Source organism: Aythya marila (genome assembly GCF_965140915.1).
Source record: "Aythya marila genome assembly, chromosome: 14".
Lineage (NCBI taxonomy): Eukaryota > Metazoa > Chordata > Aves > Anseriformes > Anatidae > Aythya > Aythya marila.
In genome coordinates, this window is record NC_139055.1 from 18,421,376 (window position 1) to 18,449,116 (window position 27,741).

General features: G+C 54.0%; 1 protein-coding gene across 2 annotated transcripts; it reads right to left on the bottom strand.

Annotated features, from left to right (window-relative positions):
- Positions 1 to 17: 17 nt before the first annotated feature.
- SEPTIN8 (septin 8) lies at positions 18 to 26,173 on the bottom strand. 2 transcript variants are annotated; one of them, XM_082771432.1, is made up of 10 exons: positions 26,097 to 26,173; positions 16,705 to 16,819; positions 15,302 to 15,497; positions 14,439 to 14,619; positions 8,999 to 9,160; positions 7,118 to 7,214; positions 6,564 to 6,732; positions 6,193 to 6,325; positions 5,296 to 5,486; positions 18 to 3,015 (listed from the first exon to the last, which is right to left on the bottom strand). In XM_082771432.1, exons 1-10 carry the CDS (start codon positions 26,124 to 26,126, stop codon positions 3,012 to 3,014), a joined length of 1,278 nt encoding a protein of 425 aa, XP_082627558.1. In that variant the 5' UTR covers positions 26,127 to 26,173; the 3' UTR covers positions 18 to 3,011. The 2 variants fall into 2 exon arrangements, with proteins under 2 accessions (XP_082627558.1, XP_082627557.1); XM_082771431.1 differs by having other exon boundaries at positions 14,439 to 14,625.
- Positions 26,174 to 27,741: the final 1,568 nt, after the last annotated feature.

Genomic DNA, 27,741 nt, shown 5'->3' on the forward strand with positions numbered 1-27,741 from the left:
AATGACACCACAAAAACTCAAAATACATGTGAGATTTAATAAAAGAAAAAAAAAAAGTACAAAGTGAGTGGAAAGAACTGAAAGTCAAAAAAAAAAAAACCCAACACATTCAGAATGACAAAGCAAACGGATGCAGCGCGTCAGAAGCCTGCTAAACCCGCAGGGACACAGCCCCAGAGCTCTTCAGACTTGCTCTGAGCTAAACGCCCCTTCTGCACCCTGCGGGGAGCTCACCACAATCAGACACGAAGCCTGCAAAAACTTAAAGCCCCTAAAAACACATTTTAAATTAGAAAGCAGACAATATACATGATGGTCAATGTTTAAATGACAAAAAAAAAAAGAGACAGTTTTCCCATTAATACCAACCTTTTACAGATAAATGAGTGACACGGCTGAAAGATGTGTAACTGAACAGCTTCAGCCACTTCTGAGAGGCTTTGCTTTCATTTCTAGCCTACAAGAGGTAAATCTTCAGACTGGAGGGAGCTTAGCATCACAATGTGTTTGTAGCTCGTTAAATAAAAATAAGATACAGAACTACCCTATATACCACATATGTAAATCTTGTCTCAGTCAAGAAGGAAGAATCAAGTCCTAGAGAATAAAAAAAACTGAGTTCTGTGGGGAAGAGTTTGATGTTGATTGCTCTGAAGAGTTGATTGACCCTGATGAAGTTGAGGCCGACAAATAACTACAAGAAATAGGAACATCCAGCCCAAAGGAAAGTCAACGTATATATAATAATAATAATAATTAAAATATTGTTACATACATTCTGAATGTCTTCTTCAGAAAAAGCTGGGAATTTCTCCACAATGCCCACGGGTTTGAAGGTTTATACTCTTTTATTGCTATCATCGTTATTCTCAACTATCTGTTATTCTAGGAAAAAGGAATTGATCTCTGTTGAGCCAGGGCAGAAAGAAGTCATTTGCATAGATCTTGTTGGCTGCAGCATGAGATCAGGACAAAAATATCGACTGGACAAGCAGTGGTGAGGCAGCTGGTTGCATACGCACTAGTGTCAGTTGGAGCTTTCCTCCAGCCGTCGGTAGCATCGGCCTCGAGAAGCACAGCAGTTAACCAACCAGTTAACCACCCAGCCCTGCTTACTCAGGCAATTAGTGCACCAGAGTTTCTCTCGTCAGTAATAATCAAAATCATGCCCCTAATTTGTTACATGATTGGATTTCAGTCAATTGTCAGCCAGAATTGTCTTCCTGTACGTAACAACGGGCTGCGTCCCTCACATGTCTCCCTTAGAGAAAAGGGCATTAGCCCTCTGAACAGTTCAAAGTTACTCTTTAAACTCCATCTGACTTAGAGGCACAGCCTGAACAGTTACATGTTCAGCTTTCAGCAGACTCCTAGGAAGTGCAGACAATTTCTCCTCTTTGCAGGTCTGTTCCCAAAGGTACCTGTGAAGTTCTCGTGAGGTTCTTGCACACAAGCACCAAGTAACACTGGCGTCGTTTTCAGTACATCTATGTAAGAGGCCAATGTCTATGTGAAAATTTAACACCTGAGCATGTATTTATGGAAAAAAAAGCTGCTGTAATGGGATCAGGAAGCTAAAGAACCTCATCCAGCAGGATGCTGCCTTCCATCAGACCTGCAAAGGCCCAGCTGCGAGGCCATGCCCCCGCCTGCAAGGGAAGGAATGTGCTAACTGCTTCACTGACAAGTCTTTAAGAAAATATAATAAGGGAAATCCTTTACTGTTAATAACCAAAAAATGCACGCACTCACAACTAACACCTAGCCAGCCAGTGTTTTTTAAACTCTGAAGACACTACGTGGGGGCTATATAAAATATTTGTTTTCTCTTAGTCTGTTGTCTGATGGAATTGGGTCCAACTATTTTTCCATGACAACAAGCTAGTCAGTCTCTACTCGGTTACTGTCCTGCTTTATTACGAAGTGGTTTGAGTGGAATAAAATAATATTGATCCGAATTATTCCTCTAAGCTCAGTTACCCAGGAAAACAAGGCTGGGATTTCTATGCATGGGAGGGGGGTAAAGGGAAGCACCTCTAGGAGGAAGGGAGCTTATCAGCATAAATACGGTGCAGAAATCATGATCAGGGGATTCTCCTGATTCTCCTGATTAGGCACATGTCTATGGCTTTTCTTATTTATTTTTTTTTTAAACAACCTAAAAGGAAAGATGACTGCTTAGTTTTTTACACAATGGTAAATGTGCTGGTAAATGACACGTGAAGAGCTGCACGAAGCCTGTAGGTCCACAGCATACAACCACCACCTTACGGAAATCCTTTCTATATAGAAGTTCTACTTTAGCAGTAAAGAAAATTCAAAACATTGTCCCATGAGTTTTATTAACCACTCTCTCTCTCTCTCTCTCTCTCTATATATATATATTATAAATGATGAAGAAAATATTTAGAGAAATTTGGAATTAAAATACATAATTATGGGATTAAGGGTTGGTTACTTGGACTAAGATTCCCAGGGCAGAAATTCTGAGCACTGGGTTTTTCGCCCATTCTACACTGACTCAAATCCAGATTTTGTTAGAAAAATAAACGTTTCAGCACTCTTCATACCACTTCTCACATCTATGCATGTGCAGAGGAAGGCGTACGAGGGAGAAAGGGCTCAAGCAGTCACCTTAGCCAATACAAAGTATTAAAACTCTAGAAAGCAAGCACTGAGCTGCTGGGTAAGCTGAGTTCAGACACAGTCACGGTCATTTTATGCACGGCTGCTCAGTCGCTAGGTTTAGAACCAAGCACCTTGCCTCAGGGATTAGTTGTCTTTGTTTAAAAAAAAAAAAATGTACATGGTAAAGTTACTTCCTTGAACCTACTGATAACTCTGCACAGATAACAGCAAGTCGTTACACTGCAACCACCGGAGATGCTCATTTTCTCTTTCACTTTGGTCCACGCACACAATGTTATGAGAAGGGTCACAAGGTGGGGAACTCAAGCAACTTAACACATGAAAGCACCAAGTCCACTCTTGGCCTGAAAGTCTGTGTGTGATTAACTGAAAGAAACAAAACATAAAAAAAAAAAGCATGAATTAAAATTATGAAAATTAATCCAAAGCAAAACGTAGCAAAACGTTTAAAAGAAAAAAAAAGAAGAAGAGAGAAGGCCAAACACTGCTGTGGCATCCGAGGGCTCGCAGAACAGAGCGAGCACTGACACAAGGCTCACAAAGCGCGATCTGTTCGGCAGCTGCCTGCACAAAGCGGCGCAGCACAGACACTTTTTTTCCCTCTCCGCACCTGCAATTCTTCCCTCTCCATTTTCCATTAAACCCCGTGTTAAAACATGACATGTAAGAGGCTCAACCAGCTCTCCTAACACCAAGACACAAAGGAATCCCCCCGGAGACCCTTACCTTCATTCCCCCTCCTTCATTTCCAGCTCTTAACAGGGCACTGATGAATCGGAGGTGGCTGACACCCCTGCTGCCCGAGGACAGCCCCAGCAGCTCAGCTCCTGGCTCACTGAAGCCGCAGGCAGAGCCTGACCCGTGCTGCTCAGCCCCCATCCTGCCTGCCACAGCTCCACAAGTCCCAGCTGTCCCCGAGGCTGATTTGGTTGAAACAAATTCCCTAAGCCAGCTGGCAGAGACACGAATGCTGCTTGTCGGGGAGCGTAAGGACCCCACTGATGTGTGAGCTCCCCTGTGAGCTTCCCCAGATGAAGGAGGATCTGGTTAGCGGGGTCACTGACAAGGCAAGGCACAGGGGAGCAGCCTCGCCTTCAAGTTTCCATTTCAGTATTTCATCGCCCTGCTTGAGCAGAGACCCCCACCTGCCCTATTTGGAACCAGCTCACAGGGTCATTAAAAAAAAAAAAGAAAAATAAAACCCTCCTGAATCGCTTCCTCCCTGTACTGCGTTGGCTCTGCTCCCACTGACAGCACCGCCCTGTACACCCGGCCGGCCTCTGATCCCCGGCACCGCATGGAAAAGGGAGGGTTTGGAGCAGGGAGGGCTTGGAAAAGGGAGGGTTTGGAGCAGTGCCTGCAGGTGGGCTGCCCCGCAGGAAGCCTATTTGTGGTGCAGACGGCGGCAGCGGGCAGGAAGCGGCTGCGTTGGATTTGTCCTGAGCGAGCTGCCAGGCCTGGGGAAGGTTTGTTTTTAACCCCGACACATTTATGCTGGGAGCAAATATGTTGAATTGCACGGGCTGTTATCTTCCTTCACAGGGAACAAATTAGCAGCACGTCAGCAGGCAGAACAAGCTCTGCTAGCGCTGCAGCGCGTGGCACAGGAGTGACAGCACGGGAGCTCAGCAGCGACGTGAAGCCAGGTGCTGTGCTGCCAAGTTTAAGGTCGCTGGGAGTGGTAACACCCAGGCTCTCTTCTCATCGTTAAAAGGCTCAGAAGGCACTGCTGTTTGCCTGGTCTGGACGTGACAGCACGCAACTCAGACACCAGAGCTCCTTCACACAAGACGAATTAATAAAAAGTGCTGGAACAACAGAATGACCACCTTGCACAGCAGCTTACCTCGTTTTGTTCCTTGAAGACTGGCTTGAACGTAAGCAGGACCACCACCAACCCTTCTTTTTGGAAGCATGTTCACCCCACTGCTGCTCTAGCATTATACCACCAGGCAGCTGAGAGAGCATTATTTTTATACCCTTTCTCCACACTCCTGCTGGCTTCAGCAATGTCAATTAACTTGCAGCAAGCTAAGATAAGAACTCTGCCTTCAGGGGAAGCGAGCTTTCTCAGCGATTCAGCACAAGCAGAACCGTGTCTGGGAGCCCTGTCTCACACAGGGCCCTAATGAATTTCCAGTGCTGCTTCAGCCCAGGATGCTGTTTCCCTTTTTGCAGCTCTGCCTCTGAACGTAAACAGCACTCTGCAGAGGGCCCCAACCTTACAGACCTCAGCAAGGTGCTGCAGGATGGGCACCACAACTGTAAGACATTAAACTGCCAACACTGTCCCCACTTCTCTCAGGGAGGAAACACAGCTGATTTCCAGCCTCTATTTCTCCAGGAACAAACCATTCCCATGACTGCCTGCAGTGGCTGTCACAGAGGCAAAGCCAATCCTGCCAGACCCCAAACCTTTAGAGAATGGCCCCGACCTGAGGAGCCCACCTGCAGCCAGCAGGGCTTCCCCAGGGCAGGGCCTGGGCACAGCAGGTCCCCGTCTTTCCTTTGCTTTAGGCAGTTAGAAGGATGGGAATCTGGTTCCAAAACCCCCTTTTCCCTGTCAGTAACTGACAAAACGTTAGTCTGAACACACCCGCAGCATTGCCAGCGGCAGAGGAGAAAGACTGAAGCTTGGTCACTTACTTCTTCTTGTCTTTGTCCTTCCTCAGTGGCTGCTGTGAGGTAGCCTGCAAGGACTGGGACTGCAAGGTTTCCACCGCTACTTTCCGCCTGTTGAAGGCATTCATCTCCTCTTCCAGCTCCCTCCTCTTCTCCTCCACCTTCCTTTTCTCCTCCTGGTGTATCCTTTTCAAGTGCTCAAACTTCTCATGCAGCTGGCAGGAGACAAGTGCCCTGAGCATCGCACCCAGCACAGCTCAGCCCCACTCCCAGGAGCCATCACCCCACATCCCACAGCTCCCCAGCACCACACAGACCTGCCCAGCTGGCGGGGACGGGGCACCCAGTGCCTCTCAGCTGAAGACAAATTCGTATCTGCCTGACCCCACACATCAAGCAAAGAGAACCAGCGAGGTCGCAGAGGATCTCAGCTCAGCCTGCAGCCCTGCCACAGGGCTGAGGACACTGTGGGCTCTCTCATTCCTCACCCCTTTGAAGATGGTTCATTTATTTCCTCTCCAGTGGTGCTGGTTCCCAGGGCTTCACGCTGACCCTTGGGACTCCTGCCCAGCTGCCCCATTTGCTCTGCTGTCCAGTGAGCCTCCACGGGTTAAGCCTACCTGCCCTAAATGCTCACCGAAACGCTCTGCACCACCCTTCACTCCCCAAACAGCCGCCCAGCCTCCTGCACAGACAGGGGAGATTCCTGTTTCTGAGGCACCTAAACCAGTCGGGTTGTTTTGAAAACATTACTCAGCATCCCCTCCCCTAGGTGGGGGAAGGTGTGTGTGATTCTGTGCTGTGGCTGACGAGGTCTGCTCAAGCCCTGCATGTGCTTTCCAGGATTCATACACTGCCGAGACCCAGATCCTGTGGCTGACTGTATTTTGGGCTCCCTTTGCAGGTTTTTGGCACACCCACCTCTCTCTCCTTCTCCTTCAGCTCTGCCTCCGTCTCCTTGACTTTGTTAACAAACATTTGTCTCATTTCTTCCTCTTTCTTCTGGAGCTCACCCAAGAATTCTTTTCTTTTGGTCTCATATGTTTCTTGTAGGCTGGGTAAGAAAGCAAACGAAATTCAGGCTCTGGACACCAATGACTTAGGGATGGGGAAAACACGTGCCTGTCTGCTTCGCTTAAAGACAGGCAGGCAGGGAAGGGAACACCAAAGTTAGCTGCAGAGTTCAAACCCAGTGCTAGTGTTTTCCAGCCCAGCACTGCAGGTAGCACCCACAGACCTCCCCTTTTCTTGGGGCTGCCAGCACCCGAGCGTGGCTCTGCAGTGCCGCTCACCTGAAGGGCTGGCTGTCCGGGTCCGTGTCCTTGAAGCCCATCTCCTCCAGTTTGCACCTCCTGTACAGCTCGTAGTGGCGGGTGTGGGTCTGCTCCCGGAGGTCCTCCATGTTGACTCGAATCAGCATTTCTCGCAGCTTCACGAAGTCGCAGTGGCTTTCATTCTCAACTGGTTAAAGCAAGGCGAGAAGTCAGCAGAACGCACGAGAGGGAGAAGCACAGCCACATGCACAGCCCAACCCCACCAATTCCCCTCCCACAGACCTCTACCTGTCATCCCATGCTGGGTAACCAAGTTTTGGGATGCAGGGACTCTTTTTGGCCATGCCAGACTGGGTGGGAATTTCAGCAGAGCTTAGAAAACATATTTGAGATGCTGGTGGGAAGACAAAGCAAAGCTGGCTGGCCCACACGAGGCTGCAGGGGACACAGCCCCAGCATTTAGCACAAGGCACCTTCATGCACAAGGAAGGGCAGAGCTGGAGGGTGCCAGCGTGTGCCTGTGCACGTGGCAGGGAGATTTGCAGCTGTGTGCCCAGCTCCCAGCGCCTTACCTTGCACCACTCCCCACGGGTACTGCCGAGCTCTCACCAGCTTGTTCCCAACCTTCACCTCCTCCGTGCTGCCGACCACAGCGAAGGGCAGATGAGCCTGCAACAGAGTCAAGCAGGGACTTAGCACGTGGGCTAACCTCCGGGAAATCAGCCTGGCCACCAGAGCCCCTTCACCCAGGATCTACTGCAGAAATCCTTCCAGAGAAGCCCTCAGTCTCCTCTCTGATCCGTGGTGTTGTGGCAGAGAGCAGCATACGGCCGTGGCGCAGCAGAGCAGCTAACGAGCGGCGCTGGCTGGACTGACCTAAACACGGAAATATTGTGGGAACACCATGCTCGTTACTGCTCTTCCTCTCCCCATTTGTCAGGTTGTTCTTGTAGCTGCAGCCTCTCGGCGTGCCAAGAGCGGGGCACTTCCTGCCTCGCAGAAAGCACGGAGACAGCCGTAAACACGCCTCGTCCCTTCCAGTGCCCACCCGCAGCCCGCTGGGCCACGTGCAGCATTTGGCGTGCTCACTGCTCCCTGGGCTGCAAAGCACCAAGGACAGTAATGAAACGTGGCACCAGCCTCACGGAAACATCCTCAGGGCTGCAGAGCCACGCAGCAGGCACGTTGCTCTCCAGGTACACCTGAGGCTCAGCACACCGATCCCTCCTGAACTTGCAGCACAGGCACAAGTGTCTGAAATGCTTCCTCATCTGGAGAGCCACCCCCTGCCCTCCCCAGGTTCTGCCAGCCTGCTGCAAGGCAAACTTCAATCAGGAACACACATTGTCGTCGCCTTCAGGCTCCCTTCACCTCACTGCTCCTTTCCTCTGGGGCGGTGGCAGAAAGCCACGTGCCGGGGTCACTGCAGCCAGCACAGAACCAGCCCCTGTGCCCCCTGCACAGCCCCACGGAGCCACTGCACATCCAGCAGGACGAGGCCAGCAGCAGTCCGCACCTTTAGGAGGGAACGGAGCTGGCAGGGAGGCAGCCAGAAGGATTTTGATTGAGAAAAGAGGACACACGGCAAACATCGCTTTCATTCCTCTCCCCAAAACACCTACCTGTACTTTAAAAGCACTGCCTCCTCCAAAGCTTTTAGCAGCCCATGAATTCAGCAAAAAAACAACCATTACAGTGGCTGTGTAGGTATCTAACTGACCTACCTACCAATTGATTCTTGAAAGTTGGGGGGAAAAAATAAAGGATTGAAAGAAAAGCCAAAGCATTTAAACCTGGAACACCCCTGCAGAAAAATATTCGTCTTGATGAAAAAGCTGCTTTTTATTTAAGCCAAAAAGAAAACACAATAAAAACAGAAAAACACGAAAATGATGAAAACATTTCAACTCTTTCTATTCCAAAAGATAAACTCTGAGTTGGGAGCAAAGCCAAATTCCAAAACTTGAAATTCTTTTTTACGTTTCCACTGCATCTGAAATTGATTTTTTAATTTTAAAAAGGGCAAAATAGAGTCACACATTTTTTCTTCTTTGCTTTAAATTGTTCTCTCTCTGCTTAGCTTCCCTAAGTGGAAGACTTAATGTAAATCTAACTGTAAATTTCTTATTCAAAGTCTCTCCCTCCTCAAATGATAAGTAGCCTAAAAGCAGATAAAAATGAATTTTGAAGAAAGTATTTTTTCAAAATCCAATAAAACAAATTTTAGGGTTGAGCTGAGTGTCTCCAGAGAGCCCACAGAGATTAAATAAGAGCCACATTTTAATTAATTTTGTATGCAATAGCCTTAGGCATCTGTCAGATCCGCAGCATAGCTTTCAAACATATTTAGCATCTGGACAAACCCAACCAAACTTGCCTTTCAAATGTATTTTTGCGCAGCAATTTAATTTGTCACAGCTTCTGGAAGCAATGCACTTGGCAGCGTTACTCACATTCATCACCGAGTTGATCTCAGCGACTGCTTCGTCATCCGTGGGGAACTGGTAGATCTGCACACCGTTGCTGACCAGCTCGCTCATGATCTTTATCTTAAATTTGTGCAGCTCGCTCTTGGAAATGGTGTCTGCTTTGGCGATGATCGGGATGATGTTCACCTACAGCAGAAGGAAGGAAAAAGAGCCAGGTAAAAACAGAGCCCAGCAAACAGAACGCAGCAGAGAGGTGCACGGGGAGCTTGGGTGTGTGCAGATGGCCCAGGCCGTGCCCTGTGGCTGCTCTCCACCTCCTAAAGCCACCCAGGTGCCACGCTTTGCATGCGAGCTGCCGCACGAGCCCAGCTGAACACTAGAGGGAAGAGTTCCCCAGGAGTGCTTTGACTAGAGGACTTGCAGATAAAGCGAAGACAAACAGCCTGCAACGCACACGCAGCGAGCAGATCAAAGCCCCTGCTCTTGCTGGTGCATTCTGTTACACGCTTCAGCGGAGACAGAGACATTTCAGCTGTCACATCTCAACTCATCACCCATTCCGCTCTGGCTGTGCGAGGATGAAGTGCTGCTGTGAGGCTACGTGAAACCTTCCTGTGTTGGAGCAGAAGGAGCACGGACTCCTCAGATGCTTTGCCAGCAGCTGCAGATGCTGCCCGAGGAACCCCGAGCCCCTCGGCGAGGATCCCAACCCGCAGGCTGGGTGGATCACAGCCCCCCCGGGAGGTGCAGGGTGCCCCACGGCAGGCAGGAGATGCGCTGTCGAGCTGCTGTTGCTCAGCTTTGGTTTCACACCAGCAGTCCCCGGGCTCACCGCACCACCCGGCTTCATCAGCCTGGGTTTCACAAAGCTGCCTGCGAGCTGCGGGGTGGGGACATCCCCCCGGGGCCGTGTCCCACATCTTCTGTGCTGCGGAGCCCCAGCAGGGCAGGATCTGCCACGGGAGCCTGCTAAATAAACACTGCCGGGCTCAGAACAGCCAAGTGCACCCCCTGCTTAAACAAACAACAACAAAACTCGTCTGCCTGACCAGCAGCCAGGCTCGGAGCAGTAAAACTCAGGCATTGAGAAGGCAGCAGGCTGCTCTGCCACCTAACAAGCAGCAGCTCTGCTCCTGGTGCCAGCAGGCTGCCTCTCCAGCAGCTGGGTCCCAGCCCCAGCTCAGCGGCACGACCTCAGCTACGGCCTCAGGTACAGCTTCAGGATGCCACGCGGCCCTGGAACCTCCTGTGTGCAATGAAGCCTCGCTTCTCTCATGCTGAGAAGATGAAACTTGTGTTTTTTTTATCCCCAGCTACCGATCTGGCCTCATTTACCAAGGGCCTGAAAGCCACAGAACAAGGTCTGCAGGTCTCCCCGCTCTCCTCAGCGGGTAGCTGCCCTCATTACCAAGGCAGAAGGGGCCGTGACCACAGCTGGGTCTCACTGACCTGCTAGCAGAGGCAGCCCAGACCCACATCAAACTGCTCAGGGCTCACCCAGCCCCTGCTCAGCACCACCTGCAGGGGAAAGGCACTGCCAGGGAGCTGCTGTGCGCAGCCCTTCCCGCTAGGCACACTGACAAAGGAGCACCAAGGGCAGGATCAGGCCATTTTCTGCCAGCCTACCCCCCCCTTCTTCTTCCCCAAAGTGAAAAAACGAAGCTGGGTTGGGTCCCTTTAACCACGTTCCTCACCCTTTCAGAAGGCAAGTCCGTCAGGATGTGCTGCCACGGAGTTCAAACCCCAAAAGGGCTTTGGCAAGCTGTTGCATTTCCAGTAATCAATAGCCAACACCGAAACAAATGCCAACAATTAATTAGCGGCAAAAGATTCGCAGTAGGCTGATTTTTTTTTCAGCTAAATTTGTCCTGGATCGTTCTGTCTTTTCCTGACACCTGACAAAATGCGTGCAGCTGCTCTGAAATACAGAGAGAGACATCAGGACCTACCAGGAATGCAGCTACACCGACCATGCTACCTTCTTCCAGCTCAATGCCAGCTTTCCAGGACTGTTGAGACCTCCAGGGCATTTAGGGGTACTTCTGTGCTTCCCTCTTCTTCCCTTACAGCTTCCTTTATTTTATTTATTTATATATAAATTACTGTTTTTCTTTTGATTTCATGCATGTCTTGGGAATCCCCAAGCTGAAATCCCCTGGTTAACAAGTGCTACCTGGATCAACATGTAATTATCCTGCTGTTTTCCTTTCTCTGCTTTTGAGCACTGACACCCAAGAAGCTGTCTAAGCCCAGACTGAGCTCATCCTTTTATAAAAAGGGGAGAGGACTCAGAAGGACTGTGCAGAAGGTGCTCTAGGAGGGCGATCACGTCTGTGCAAAGGCCACAGTCCATGGCTCACCGTGTCAGTGCCAAGCAGGCCAATGCACAGCTAGCTAGAGGTGAAAGCCACCTCTCCTCTCCTTCTTCAACAGGCTTTAAAAAGCCAGTCAAAAAGTAATGCCAGAACCACGGGAGGTTTCTGCCTCCACTCTTACTCCTACAGGATCTTCACCTTTTGTTGCAGGCAAAATCCCAGAGCAGCACCCGAATCTCTCGCGGTGGAAGAGCCCTATGCTCCATTTAACCACCTAGCATCAAAATCATGACATTAATTAGTGGGTTGGCATCCGACTGGACCAGGCGCAGTGCCTGCACGACCGGCAGTCCACGTGCTGGTGATCTTGGCTGGAATTTAGGGCCAGAGGAAGTCTGTGCTTCAGCTGAGGCAGCGAGCTCCACGCACCCCGAGCGCGCCTCCTCCCCGGCTCTCGCTGACCACAGAGCCGCTGCTCAGCTCCAAAAATAAAACCTAAAAGAATGTGCCCAAATAAGTAAGTTGATAGAAAATTATTTTTCCCTAATATAGCAAGACCACATGCATTTCCACCCTGTGAAATAAAACCGGGTTTTTCCCTATCTCCGAAGCATTCCCAGACGCAAGCCCCCCGAGGACAGCAGCCAGATGCCACCCAGAAGCCCCGCAGCAGGGGCACAGCTGGCCCCGAGGTGTTGTCACTGGCTGCTGACCCTCCTAGGATGTGTCAGCTCCCAAAGGAGCAGCAATTAGCCACAGCTCGTGAGAGCAGATGAAGGCTGCAAACCCTGCAGGGACAGCCAACGGGGAGCCCCAGGATGCCCACAGCAGCACACAGTTAGGCCATCGCTTCCCAGGCAGGGATGTGGTTAAAATAAATCGATAAATCACCTTTTTGCCTGATATCGATGCAATTTTCTTTGTATTATTTTCCCCCCTCCTTTTCCCAGGTTAAGCCCGGTGGGAAGCTAACCCCTGGCCAGGTCACACGCAGTTTCTGCCCAGCAGCCAGCCCCACACCACTCCTCATCTCCCCAGCACCAGCTCTGGAGGTGCCTCTGGCTGTAAGGAAATCCCCCCTGCAACAGCTGGCCCCGAGCTCAGCCCAACAAATAGCGTAGCACAGCACAATGGGAGATTCTGTCTAGAAAACAGCTTTCCCCAGGAGGGATTTTGTGAATTTCATGCTTCAAGCAAGGCTCCCTACAGACCCAGCACATTCCAGAGCCTGCCCCACAGCTGATGCCAGCCACCGGTGAGCAGCAGGGAAAGTGTCGCTGAGCCAGGTCCCTGCACAACCCTCCTCACCCAGCAGAGCAAAGCCTCCCCTATACTTCTTGCCTCCGTGTTCCCCACTCTCCAGCTGTAAGGCAGAGGCCAGCAGCCCCACAAAGCTTCCCAAGAAGAAAGCCAGGTCTGGGAGTGCTCACACAAGGCAGAGGTGTGGCAGCGTGCCCCAGCTGCACGCCCGCTGGCCTCCCAGCACAAATGGGTCATGGATACTGGTAAGGGCACGGGCTGCCAGGCCCCGATCCTCCAGGAGTGCCTGGAAGCACACAAATCCTGGGAGGACACTGCTGGAGAAATGCACCAAAGCCCTGACATGCACAGGAGATCAGTGGCTCTACCTCTGTTTTGTTGTGCATCCTTGTGTGAGGCCACACCACAAAATCCAGAAATTGGGAGCAAACGGACAAAGCGACTTCAGAGACGACGACTTCAGTGGAAATTTAGAAATATAAAAGCTTGTGTGTGCACAAAGTTCCCACCTCTGCACAAGCACAAAGGATTTATTCTGGAACTAAGCAAGGACCCCATTAAAGCCAGCCAGGAGGTGGGAGAAGCAGGGACTGCAGGAGGGAAGGAAGACAGAAGCGGTGTGGGACCACCAGCACCAACGGGAATCGTGCAAAAAAAACCTTCTTCCAAACATATTTTTGGGAACATGTCATGCTGGCACGACGCCAAGAGACAGAGTTTATTAAGGGAAAGTTTTCGGATTCCTGCAGCAGGCAGTGTAACAGGCCCCGTGGTTACAAACAGGCCACTGGGGTGGGAAGCCAGTGCCTGCTCTGGAGTGGGGCCAAGGAAAAGTAGGCCAGCTGCCCCGGGAGGCGAGGGCAAGCAGCAGGGACCCTGCCACGGGGAACTCTTCCCACCAGGAAAGTCCAATAGAGCTGCACGTGGACAAGAGCCAGAGAAGAGCATGTTCCCTAGATACAATTCAGGGCATCCCCAGTTCCTGCAGGGTCCCGGCTGCCTCATCTGCCCTCTGTGTGAGCTGATCGGTGCCTGCCATCCGAGGAACCACCGCGCTGCTGAGTGCTGCTCTTAGAGACAGGAAATTCTTGCTACGATGGAAGAGATGCTGCTGTCACTAGTGACCTTTGAAGCCTTCCTGCGGCTCCCTGGAAGTCAGCTAGGACAACCAGAACTGTGTCAGAAAGCTCCTGTGAGCTGCAGGCATACCAGCAGTAAGTAACCCATTGCCCCCAGACATCATTTATGCACAAAGGAACGACCCCAGCCAGCCCCTCTCACAACCCACTTCCAGGACACTGATGACCTTGAGAGTTTCTCTCCGCATTTGTAATTCCATAAGATATTCTCATCTCTTAACAGATCGTTTGGCACTTCCAGCCCCTCACACACACACGCCATCACGCACAGATAATGCTTCTCCTCAGCCCATCTCCTCTGTACAGCCACTGCCTCGGGAAGCTCACTGCCCGGCTGCGTCCAGCCCCTCTCCCCCAGAGAGAGCATCAGGACAGCAGAGGTGGCTCTGCAGTTTCCATAATTCAACTGTAGGAGCTGGAATGCATCCTTAGCTATACTCCTTTAAAGAGGAGTTAGAGATGCAGTTGATAGCTTTGATAAAAATGAACTGATCCGGGTAAAGTTATTCCAGTGACAGACACTCCAGCTTGCTTGAAAACAGTTTTCCACCTGCTGTTTTTCAAGAAAGCCGGTGAGAAAACAAAAGATTTCAGCAAACACCAGGCTAAGTTATACCAAAGTCCTAAAAACTGCTTAGCTAATGTGCAGGAAAGAGTCCAGCACTCGAGCAGAGCCTTCCAGATGACAATTCATGTTGGCAGAAATGCCCCCACTTCCAGAAACGCACAGCGCAGCCCCCAGCTCCTTACCTTGCTATCCAGCTTCTTCATCGTCACCAGGTCCAAGGACTTGAGCGAGTGCCCGGTGGGCGTGATGAAGTACAGGCAGACGTGAATCCTCGTGTCGTGGTAGTTGAAGAGGGAACGGCGGATTTTCAGCTCTTCTTGCAAATAGTTTTCAAACTGCGTATCAATGTACTCAACAATCGGCCTGTAACTAAAACCATACCATTAGCAACCCAGATACTGCAGCTCACAATGAAGCAGCCCGAAGACTTCAGGAGTTCTCCTAGACACATCGTGATGCCATTTAGAACGGCTATAAGACTCCAATAATTTAGCTTTATAACAAGAGAAGTGGCACTTACACACAGACCTTATAATCCAAAGGTTGCTGAGGCTGCACTGCAAAGTCTAAGGACAGTGGAGCATGAAAAGACAGCTACAGCCCCACATCAGGCTCTGCACAGGTCTCAGGGCTGAGCCATCTGGCTGTAGCAACGCCAGATGACCATGGAGAGACCCTGGAGTCCCAGAAAGCCTCTACCTGGGGCCTGAACAAGATGTCTGTGTAATTAAACAAGACAGATCCAGAGCCACCGAGCCTTGTCGGTACAGATAATTCCCAGCCGTGTGCTGAGGACAGCTTGTTAACTGCTCCCACTCCTGGAAGACATTGTTCTCTGCTGGAAAGACCTCCTGCAACCTCCCCTGTCCCTTTAGCTCCTCTCCCAGCTCGCTCTGCACCCAGTCCCCAGCGCCAGAGGCACTGCAGGGAGCTGCTGCGTTAACACAGCACAGACACCTCCCCTGCTGCACTGCAAACAGCTACAGCTCGTGCCTGAGCATCAGAGGCGAGCCCAGAAATGCCAAGCAGATGGCACGAGACCTGCCTTTCGTCTTTATTTATCTGGTCCCCGAATCCAACCGCATCCACGATGGTGAGCTTCAGGTGGACGTTGCTCTCCTGCAGGTCGTAGGTGCGCGGCCGCAGGCGAACGGCGCTCTCGTAGTGGCTGGCTTCCTCCGTCTCGAACGTGGTGTTGAAAAGAGTGTTCATCAGCGTGGACTTCCCAATGCCCGTCTCGCCTAGGGAGGAGAAGTTATTAGCTCCTGGGTACTCTGAGGAGGATTAATTACAGAGCAGAACCAATTTACACTGGGAATGGTTGCAATAAGTTGCTGGTGATCAGACAATTGGCCAAAGGCAGCTGCAGTCTCGAAGGCCTCCCAGCCTTACTGCAGAGCCAACACGGAGCACTGCGGTCCCATCTCCCCACTGAGGACCAGAGAGCAAACAAACACACAACTTTTCCCCTCCATCGATGCTGACTTTGCACCACAGAAGCTGGAGAGCACAGCTCTAGCAGAGTTTTTTGAGGCTCTGGGTTTGACTGCCCACAGTCTCGCTCCCAGTTCTTCCACACCCCTAATCCTGGGGCCCAACATGCACAGTTAATGTGTCAAAGGACTAAACCCCGTCCTGCTGTAGCCCTTTCCCCCTCCCTCCACACAGCAGCTACACCAAAGCCAGCTGTGCAGCTCCTACTCTGCCCTCTGAGAAGCTCTGCCTTTAGCCAGCGGGGCTGGGACTGCCTCCACCATGCTGCCAGGGTGAAAGCTGGGACCTGTCCACGATAAAGTTTAGGGACAGCGTGGGTCAGGGCACCAGGGGAAAAAGCGTGCTGCACATTCAAAAAAAAGGCAGAGGTGTATGTACACGCTGATCTTAGCACACAGCCTGCCAAGTCCACACACAGAAGCAGCCCTTACTGGTGGGCAGCTGGATAAAGAAACAACAGGGAGCAGCTGGTGGAAGTTTTCTTCATTTTGAGCTCAAAGCAAGCTCTGCACAGCACTCAGAGAGCTGCTGAGATCCGCCTCGGTGCCTGCAAGCTGTCCAGGACAGTCCTGCAGATATGTCACAGGCAGCCTGCCCCTGTGACACCTGTGCAGCATTGACTGAACACCACCACGTGCTGCCTTCCCTTAGCCCTTCCTATTGCCAACAACAGCAAAGACCAACCCTCACCACCTCCAGGAGCAATTCTGGTCTGACCCACAAGGCTCAGCCACGGCCCTTGCACCCCCCTGCCTCTTTCTGTGCCTGCGCTGGCAGCCCCTCCACACACCTCCTGCCCCTTTCCCTCGCTGAAGGCAGAAAGGGGATGTTAAAGCCTTTCACCAGCCTCTCCCTACGTCACTGCCGAGGCTGTGTCCCAGCAGGGCTCCACCAACACGGCCCCAGCCTCCCGAGGCCACCAGCTGAGCCCTGTCCCCGCAGGGCTGTGCTCACCCACGCAGAGGATGTTGAAGCTGAAGCCCTGCGTGACGGACTTGCTGACCAGCTGATCCGGGAGGCTGTCGAAGCCCACATGGCCCCCCAGGGAAAGGTTCCTCTTCTCTTCATTCTGGCAGGGAGAAAAAGACAGATTAGCAGAGCTGCAGGGACAGAGACCCGAGGGGAAGCACCAAGGCCATGGAAGAGGCACTGCACAGACCCCAGAGGCACTGCACAGACCCCAGAGGCCCTGCACAGACCCCAATGCTGCCCACAGCACCCTGTGCTTTGCTGTGCTTCATCTCGAACCCTCTGACAGCCACCAACAAAACAAAGGAGAGGGGAGAGCACTGCTCTTACTGGGGAATTGCCTCAGAAAGAGCCACGCTACCGGGCTACAAAGCAAAGTAAATATTAGCACGAGTCCCAGCTCCATGCAGCTGGGGGTGGTTAACGAGGGAAATGCCCCCACTGTGTCTTATTGCTGCTGCTCCCCCTCCTCCTCGCCTTTTATTTTCAGTCCTGCAGCACAGAATTCAGCCAGACCAGCTCTGCCTTTCCCCTGACTCCCTGACCCTTTTTTCCTTCGCTGCTGCCCCAAGCCGCGTGCTTCTGTTTGCTCGGCGCGGGGCGAGGATCCCTCCGGCTCTGCCATCTGTGACCGCGCCGTTTTCCACTGCTGCTCTGCTGTTCCTGTTCCTGCCTCCCCCACACGCACTTTGTGTCTCCTTCTGTCTCCTCCCTCCCCCAGAGGGGATGAAGCCGATCACCTGTACGGGAAGCTTGGCTTAGAAACAACCACGGTCAGTGCCCAGCGAAACCAGCCAGGGACGGCCCGCCAGGCGCACAGGGGTACCGGGGAAGCACACGGGTTCTACAGTCAACGCCACTCCAATGAACTGCTCCAAAAGCCCCAAATAACAACCAAAAAAACCCCAAGCAAACAGCAGAAAGCCATCGAGCAGAAGGCAAAGGCTGCCAGAACACAGCTGCGGTGCTGCAGGGATGGGGGCAGGCACCACCAGGCTGCTGGGCCACCGCGGCTCAGGCTGCTCTCCGCTCACTCCTGTGTCACCAGGAACCAAACTCGTCCCCAGGGCTTCACCAGGATGGTTTCAGGGGATGCCCCAGCCACAATCACCCCGCAGAAGGACCTAAACCACCCACAGACAGGAAAAGATGGGGACAGAAGAGGTATCTGTCCTTTGCTTGGCTCAAGTTGTTCCGTGTCCCTGCCAAACCCAGCCTTGGACCACGGGGCTGCAGAGCACGTCCCGAGGAGAGCCCTGGCTGGCTGGCAGACTTTAAATTAATTCAAGAGGAAAGCAAAAGTGACCTAATAAGCCATGTGCATCTCCCTGGGTCTGCAACGAGACTCCCAAACAAATCAGGAACCTCTCTACCTCATCTTGGGTCAGAGCCTCCTTTATCTCTCGGTTTTGTTACACAAACTGTTTAAATCACAAGAACCACTTGTAAACAGCCGAAGCAGCTCCTGTGCCCGACACACAACCCCCCCGGCTTCCTGCTCCGCTTGTTACCAGCTGGCAGAGGCTTTTAGCCCAGCTCTGTCCCTCGGGACTCCCTGGACAGCCACCGCCGAGCTGCGGGCGGCCTCGCGCAGGATCCTGCGCTGTGCCGGCAGGATCGATGCGCTCCTAACTACACGGAAACAGCCATCGTTTCGAGGCTTCCTGTGGCAAAGAGAGTGGCAGCTGAGGTTTCGAGGTGGCCAAGGGCTCAGCCAAACGCTAAGTGACTTGAGAAGGGCTCCGCAGGCCCAGCTCTGCCCCTCTGGGCCAAGGCACCCAGCTCCCTGCTCTGCGCCGAGCGCCACCACGGCGAGCAGCTGGCTCCGGGGCAAATCAGGCAGTTGGACCACGACACCTTGCTGCTTCTCCTTCCAGATAGCAAACAGGAGCAGAGCCCAGCACAGAGCCTGCGATGCCGTTTTGGGAAGGAGGCTCACGATGCCTGCTCTGCTGGCGCTGAGTGCCGCGGCTCGCAGGAAGGTTTCCAGGCAACGGGCAGCGCCGCTCCAGCTCCTAAAGCAGGCTCCAGCAAGGCACGGCAGCACCAAAAACTCGGTCGTGCTTCAGAGAGAGCCCAAATGCATTTGCACAGGCCGTCTTTTCCTCTTCTTTTCAGTGTTTTGTTGCTGCTTGCTGTGGGACAGGGGTGCACTTACCCCAAGGGGCTCACGGGCTCGCCAAGTGGGCGCACCAGCGAGCCAGAGCTCGGGGAAGGGTTTCTGCCAGTGCCCTTGAAACACACGGCTTCCTTTGATTCCTGTAGGCAGCGACGAGCTGGATGGAGTCCAAGGTGCTGCCGATCCCAAAGCCAAACCCCATTTGCTCTGCCCGCAGCTCGGCTGTCACTCAGGCTCCGGAGGCACCGCGCTAGGGCAAACAACGGCAGCAGCGACCGCAGGGTAATGGGGTAAGGAAGAGAAAACGGGAGAGGTTCCCTCTGTCTGTTCCTCCCATCCAACCCAGGAAGCACACGAGCGCAGCAGCCCTGGGAACAGGAGCAGTTCTGTGCAGAGCTGTGTGCTGCATCTACCTGGTGCAGAGCGGAGCCCACCCACAGCCCCCTCCTGCAGCACCAGGACAGGACCACCGGCCCCTTCGGGCAGCCCCTGCTCGCCCAGCCCTGCTCCAGGACAGCCCGACACAGCTCACCTGCTAATAAAAACATCAAGGTCAGGCTCCGAACTGAATTCCTGCCAGCAGATGCAGCCAGCCTGCAAGGCTCGGCGTCTGCAATCAACCCAGAACACGAACGCTGCCGTAACGAGGGCAGCAGTCAGGCAGCAGTGTGAGTTGTTGTTTTGGTGCGTTTTGAAACAAGCTGAGAATTTCAGCAGGGCTTTCTCCCCTGTTTGCTGAGGGCCAGGCCAGCCGTTCTCGAGGGAGATGCAGGAGCCCTGAGAGCAGGGAGGGCAGCAGCGCTCAGCATCCTGGAGGAAACAAAACGAGCCCCGGAGCAGTGCCAGTGTTTCAAATACCCCGTGTGGCCCGGGCTGGCTGCAGGGCAGCACAGGCCCCGCTGTGCATGGAGAAGGGCAGCGTGCTGACCACGCTGTGCTCACCTGCCCGCGGGAAGGCAGTCAGGAAGTCAAAGCAGAAAGCAAAATTCCTCCTGAGGAAAGCACTCCTCGGGCAAGCTCCTCGACTCCTTCCCTGTCTCCAAGCTCCTGGTGCCAGGATGAAGTCTCGATTTCCAGGCACACCTCGTCCTGATGGCAGCAGCCAGGTAATGGGGCTCCCTCCAGCACCTGCGAGCAGCCAGCCCCGCTGCAGGCACTGCCTTCAGCCTCACCTCAGCCTCAGCAGCCTGCCTGCCTTCCAGAAGCAAAACCAAAGTCCTCCAGAGCCACACGACTTGGCAGGGGCTGAACACACCAGCTCCGACTTCCAGCGCTGGGTGTGAAGGCAGCACACAGCTCCTCGTTCTCCCTTACACCACAGCATCCGAGATGACACAGCCACAACCTGTGAAGGCAACATCGATGGAATTCCCTGCAAACAAACTGACTGCTCCTGGCTGAAACTCCCCTCCAGTTTTTTCTACTAAAAGCAAAGTTCCACGTGTTTCCTTCCCATAGTCTGTTTTTTTACCATTTCCCTAAAACACCTGTGAAGTAATTAATTTATTGGGAGGGTTTTCTTAATTAAGGCAGGATTAAACCTGCATTTTGCCCTGTCGCAGAAGCCCTGGAGGAGAGCTCACGAAGGAGCCAAGGAGGCTTTGCGGGCATTACGCGCACGGTGCTTTGCAAACATGAACACAGCCTCTGAGAATGAGGAAAGTTGGTTAAGGCAGAGACTGTGGAACGAAAAATGAGAGACATTTCCTCTCCGATGACCTCAGAGGATGAGAAAGTTCAGCTTTCCAGCAGCCTGAGAATTCCAGCCCCCCCGAGCCACCCAAAGCCAGGCGGCGTCCAGCACACAAATGCAGCTTCTCCTCGGGGCTGTTCACAGAGGACCCCGAATCAGGCAGCCAGGAGCACAGCACGCTGCCCCAGCTCCTTGCTTTTCCACGTTATCTAGTCACAGCGTGCTCAGGCTCCTGATTTCATGCAACTCCTCAAGCAGCCAGGTCTGACAGAAGAATAATCCCATCCCTGTATCCACCTGGAGACTTCCCCGTGCTCACCAGCGGCGCTCCCAGCTCGTGTTCGTTTCCTTGTGACCATGAGGAAGAGGAGCAGAAATCCTTCCTGGTTCATCCAGGGGAAATACAAACAGATGTGGGACGAAGCCAAGAGAGGAATTGAGCACCTGCCCCTACGAAGTGCCATGGAAAAGGTTTGGGGCCGTTTTTGGGGGGTGTTAACAAGGGGCTGGATCCCCACCGTGTAACAGCCCAGCTGCTGAACAGGCCGTGCTGGCGATCAGCCCCCGCGATGATTTGTTTTAGTTACCACTGAGAGTAAACACGCCTAATTCCCACATACGTTTCCAGAATTTATTGCCCGATTACAAAAAAAATAAAAAACTATTCTTTATATTTTTAGACAAGGGAACAGAGACCTTCTAATGGGAACCCAAGAGTTGGGGTCACCGCTGTCTCCTTTTTCCCCCCCCGCCTGCCTTACGCAACCACCCCACGGCAGCTCCCAAGCAGGGCTCCCAGCCCCCGGACAAGTCTCCTCGGGACACTGCCTGGACGACAGCAGGAGGAGAAGTTTTACATCCCATGGGCACGCAGCTCTGAGTTAAACCACAGCCACCACGTTAACAAGCTGCCTGCTGGGTACCCGATTAACGCAGCCTCCGTGAAGCTTCCCGGTGCGTTAGCACAGAGCAGCTTCAGTCTGAAGACTCGAGGCCATGGGAAAAGAAAAGAAAAGAAAACCTCTACCTGAAAAAGGCACGTGGGAAAAGGCAGGCTGAAGGGGCTGCTCAGTCTCTGTGAAACCACGGCATAACCTGCGTTCCCCAGCAGGAGCTGCAGAGGCAGGGGAAGCGAGGAGAGCGCTCCTGCGCAGTACAGCCTGCCCCAGCAGGAACCCACTGGCTTCTCACCTCCAAGTGATGCTGGAGACATTCCCCGAGTTGTTTCCTCACACTCATAACGTGGAGGTGGCACAGGCTCGGGGCAGCAGCCAGGGAGGACGGCGGCAGCCCCAAAACCCCCCCGCAGGGATCCAGCGCGGGCGCTCTCACCTCATGCTCCCCGCTGCGATGCGCTCCCCGGGCTGTGCGAGGCACAGGGAGCCAGAGCTGCGCGCTCCATGGGAACCTCTCTCGAGCCGTCTGACATCTCAGGAATTCCTCGTGTGTGGGAGACGGACGCTTCTTGGCTTCACAGAGGAATCCGCACATCTAAACAGAGCGCTGCCTCCAAACCCCCGACCCCACGGCCCGGCCAGCCGCAGGCTGAGGGTGCTGAGCAGGGAGGAACCTGGGGAGCCCCCAAAATCCCCCATCACACCGCTCTGGGGGGTGCCAACTCCCCTCCTGGCTCTGCTTTGGCACCCAAACACCATGAGCTGGGGTAAGGCCGCTTGCAGCAGGGGGAGGCTCTGGAAGGAAAGCACCAAGGAGCCCTGGGCTTTGGGATCATTTTTCTCCCTTGAGCTGCTCTGGGACTTTTACGTTCCCTGAATATTTGAGTCCCCCTCCGGCGCTTTTACAATCCCTTAAAATATTTGAGCGCCGAGCTTCGGGTACGAACCTCGGAGCTCGCTGCAGCCGCAGGGACGTGGGGGAAGTGAAGAAGAGGCAGATGGGCGTCAGCTCAGGGCACGACAGGGTCACGTCTGAGGACTGCGGCTAACCCAAAACCAGCAGGGCAGCTTCTCCCATCCGCAGCCTGCAAGGTGCTGAGGACAGGTGCTGGTAACCCAAGCTAATCTCCTGAGCACACCCCCACCCTGCACTTCTTCCCGTGGCCTCCCAAATTCCTCCGCTTCTTGCACAACCCGGGAGAGGCCACGGCAGCATCACGCCACTCCTTCCCCTCCCAGCCTCCGAGCCAAAGCAGCACGGGAAGGAGAGGAGCACGAGGAGCAGGGCAGCCACCGAGGGCACCGGGCGCTGCCTTGAGCCCAGCGGGGACAGCGGGGGCACTCGGAGACGGGGCTGTGTCCCTCCCCGCAGCTGGTGACAGCGCTGGCATTCTCCTACAGAAGATAACATTTAGGCAGCTTGTGGCCTTCCAGCAGCGCTGGGGACTGGCTGACAGCTGCCACCACAGCACTGACGCCGAGTCCTGACGCCTTGCCGGCCTCCTGAAAGAGTTATTCTTTCGGGCTTTCGTTTGTTTTGCCGACGCAGAGGGCACGCACGGCCCCAGCACTTGCCAGCTCACGTCCTTCCACCCACTGCCTCGGCGCTCGCTGCGATTACGAGCGGCTCAGAGCGGCTCCCACGCAGAACAACATGTTGCATCTCTTCTGCAAGAGGAAGGGATGCTCTGGATTCGCCACAGCGGGGAAGGAAAAACTATAAAAATCTCTTTCTGGGCAAGATTTGTTCCCAGCGCACAGCCCCAGAATAAGCGTTCAGCTGCAGCGGGCTGTGGTTGAGCTAATTGGGCCTGCGGTCGCAGCAGTCGGGGCTGGCTTCCTGCAAAAGCACAGGCGAGCCTCCCGGGGAGGGACTGCAGGGATTGGAGAGGCAACCACCAATTCGCCTGCTCCAATGGAAGCCCATTTCCCCATCCCTCCTTCCCAAAAAAAAGCTCACGCTGCAGGCAGAGGAGCCGGCCAGGGCACGGAGGGAGAGGGCTGCTCCCGCTGGGCTCGCTTCCTGGCGCACGTCAGCAGCTCGGGGAAAAAATCTGTCGCTTCTGTTCGGCGCTGCATGGGGGAGCACCTGGATTTTTCCCAGGGAAAACCCTTCAGAAAGCTAAAGGTAAAATAACCGAGGGGAAGAAAATAAACAAACATTCACGGGAAATTTAACTCCGGAACTTCCAAACGGTGCCACCGGCTGGGCAAAAAGCAAGGAGGGGGAATGCCCAAATCCGAGCAAACCCCAGTTTCCACTGGAACTGAGTCACGGAAGCATTTCCCTCTAGAGCTTGATTAAAGGAAGATGTACGCCTAGGGTTAGGGCCAGCAGCCACAGGGCTTCTGGCAACCACCCTGGCACAGCACACAGAGCTGTCCTCAGCCCGCTCCGCACAGTCCTTCACCTAACGCTGACCCCTCACGCACCGGAGGGGTTGAAGCCTTGCAGTCAGAAAGAGAAACCAGGAGCTCACAGCAAACAGCAGCAGAATTGCATGAAGTTTCTCACGACTTGGGCAGCTCAGAGCTTCCCCTCCCTCCACAAAGTTAGGGCAGGACACGAGGCAGGGGTGTAAATCGGCTTCTCCAGCAGGTAACGCTCACACGTAGCTGCCAAACAGTCCCCGAGCCGCCCGGCAGCTTGCTGCAAGGAACAAATCTCACTGTCTTTCTGGTGAGGAAGACGTTATTCATCTCTCCTCTGTGCAGAGCAGTGGTTTTTCTGACAAGACCTACTATGAATTAACACTTCTTGGTAAAGTGGCCAATAAAAGCCCAGCGACCGAGAGCTAATGTGAAGGAACCTCGGGGTGGCAGGAAGGCACCCGCACCGTGACCACAGCTCACCCACGGCTGTGTGCGCATCCCGGGCCCTCCTCACCAGGCATCGATGGTCACAGAGCCCTCGTCCACGCACGAAGCCACAGCCCTCACACCAGTCAGCTGTGACATCTTCAAAACGTACGGCATCACGGTGATCCTCAGCCCAACGTGGAGGCTGAGGCCAGCTGCTTGTCTGTGCCTCTGCTAGCCTGGTGCTTTTCAGAAGAGGCAACGGAGAAGGTCTGAGCTTGACGATACATAAAGTGTTTCATAACTGACCCAAACTCTCACCCACAACCCAGATTACACAAAGTCATTACTTGCTGTTTAAAGGGGGCTGTTGCTGAGTCGGAGTGTGATGAGGAGGCTGCAAGGAAGACACCCGGGTATGCAGAACTGATGCCTGCACACCCAGCCCTGACCACGGCAAAGGTGAGTCACGTTCCCGGGGCAGACCAGCAGAAAACTGCAGCCTCCAGGGGCCGGAGCCGACCTCCCTCACAAGCAGGACATTCACAGAAACAAAGGCTGTCTTGAGCACCGCTGGTGCGATTCTGCTGTCTCTGAGGCAGCTTTCTATAGGCGAGCTTCCTTTCATTTGCTTTTGTTGGTCATTTCCAACAGCAGCACTTCAAGGGAACTTGATTGTGCTGGAGACAGAGGCATTCTGGAGGACTGTACAAGGGCAGCACGCATCTGGGGAGCTTTCAGAACACATTATCCAAACCTAAGGGTCACTACATTCCAGGATGTCAGTGTCAGCCGGACACTTAAAATAGCTTCACCAATCTGAATAGCCTGAATTATTGCACACCAGAAACCTCCTGCGGGGGCTTTTTCAACGTTATTTCCCACTGCAGATACAAACAGCTGGTAAAAATAAATGAATTTATCATCGGTTGTTGGCAGTAGCAAACCATTCCCATTCAGACTTTACGCTCGGAGGCACAGCGCCATGAAGTGACACCACGAAAGCTGTAAGCCCTACAGAACAAACAGCTCTGAACACCTTCATCCCGAGGCCTCCACGAGTCTGCTGGGGGAGCAGCGGCAGTGCAGAGATGTGCACGGAGGATGAAGGAAAGAGAGCAGCCGGGACAGCCCTCTGCCCTGCATCAAATGGGATCAGGACGCTGCTCTCCCTGCTCCTGCCAGGCCCGAGGTTTTGGGCAGAGCAGCAACATCGTCCAAAGGCAGAGCTCAGCAGCGAGGCGCTCAGCCTGCAGATCCCTGTGAACCCACCCTCGCTCCCTGCACAAAGTAAGCAGATTTTCTCCTAATGGAGCCGGGCACCGAATTCACGCTGGAGTGCAGCCATTTCCCTTCGGTGCTCAGATGGGAGCCAAGCATCTTCGGGAACTTTTAGTTTAAAAAAAAAAAAAAAGTGACAGAGCATTGACGTAAGCACACCAGGCGGTGAGGTGCCCACACCAACGAACCCAAGATTCAATCCCATTTTCCCCCAGGCTGGGCAACATTTAGGCTCTGGTAGCAGCCCAGAAAACCCGAGCAGGCACCAGTAGAGCCCAGCAGGCTCCCAGTAGCGTTACACAGGACACCGCAAGGGCTGCCCAGGGGGACAGTTGTGGTGTCCCCACCTTTTGCTGCTGAACCCACCTCCATCCCCCAGCCCCAACTTTATGCTCTGCGGTTCCTCCAGCCCCGCACACCCAGCCTGGAGCTGGAAACTTCAGCTTGGGCAGAGCAGGGGCAGCGGCCGGCAGCAAGGAGCCGCAGCACCGGGGGAGCCCAAACCCTGCCGGAGGGCAGCCAGGGCCGGGCTGGACCCCCTCGGTCCCCCTCGGTCCCCCCCGGTGTCCCCCAGCCCCTCGGTGCTCACCGCGAAGCGCTCCAGCTCGGTGGCGGCCATGGCCGGGGCTGTGTCCGCCGCGGGTGTTGGCGGCGGAATAGCTCCAATATGGCCACCGCCGGGCACGCCCCGCAGCCGGCCGGGGCGGGACGGGGCGGGACGGGGCCGGGGGGAACCGGGGGGAACCGGGGAGGGACCGGGGGAGCCGCCGCTGCCCCCTCACGGACACCGGCGGGCACCGCGGGGCCGGGGAACGGGGCACGGGGCTGGGGCTGGGGCAGGCCCGGGAGGGCCCCGAGCCTCCACAGTGGGGAGCGGGGCCGGGCCGCGGAGCTTCCCCGTGAGGGGAAGGGGCCGAGATCGGCGGCTCCCGGCAGCGGGGGGCAGCCAGGGGAAGGGGCTGGAGGAGCCCTGAGGGATGGAGGCGGTGGGCACGGCTGTGGCACACACAGGGGTGACACAAATGTGACACACATGGGTGTGTAACGCACAGATGTGGCACACACACACACCAATATTACGCTCACAGGTGTGCACTGCCCAGGCTCAGGGCACACCCAAGCCCTCCAGAAGGCCCCAGGTGCCCCCCACACCACAGTCCCACAGAAAGGGGTCACCCAGTGGGGCAATGGCCGAGCTTCAGTCCTGGGCTGGGAGCTCTGGGCTTGGAGCAGCTCAGCTCTGGGCTGGGAGCTCGCAGCCATTTCGCTGGGTACAGGAAGGTGAAGTCAAACCTGAGGGCTGCCAGGCTTCCCTCATCGCTCCTTCCAGCAGGAAGCACGAAGCCAGCTCCAGCACCCTCACCTTTGTAAGCCCCGGAGCCATTGGTATTGCACAAGCTGTTAGCACAGAGCAGCGTTTTTCTTGCTTTCTGGTGCCCTCTGGTGCAGTGCTCCTACCAGGGAGCAGCCGACCGGTGCCACACGTTCACCGTCATGCAGCTGGGCACTACACCAGACCTTCATCCGTCTGCTCTCCTGGTTTGGCCCTAGGCTTTCCCCACCCTTTCCACCAGCTCAGCCCCCATGTCCTTGCCAGAGTGTAGCCCTGGGGGGCACTTGAGGCTCTGCAGCACTGAGGGAAGCAGTGGTGAAGGGATGTAAGCGCCTCCCAGGGACCCAACAAGGCAGAGCTCACCTGCACAGCTCTGTCTGCAGGATTTCTCCTCGTCTATTCAGGTGCTCCCAGCTCACCTGCAGCAGGAGTTCCAGCATCCTGCACAAAGGCCACAAATGCAGCCGTTACTTGATTATGATATACTCAGAGCTTCAAGCAGCACCCTGATTATTAGGGAACAGTGAGCAACCTTGCTTAAGGCGCCTTTTCCAATTATTTTCAAAAGGTTTTCCAGATTTCAACATTTTTGGCAAGAGAAGGCAAAAGAAAGATAGCCAGTATCCGAGTTCCTTTCCATTCATCACCCACAAAAACACAGTCCCTGCAGTGCCCTAAAGCAGGACAGAAGCATTCAAAGACAACCAAACCTCAGCAAACAAATTAAAAGAGAACTTATGCTTCGTTATAATACTCTATGACCCACACTCCATATTAACTCCCATCTTCTCCCTTACCAGCTATTTACAATCTTTCCAAAGGTCTCTTGCTCCCACCACAATATAAATAAATGAGACCGCACTGCCCTAGCAGGCACTGAGTTGTGGTGCTACAGCAGGTG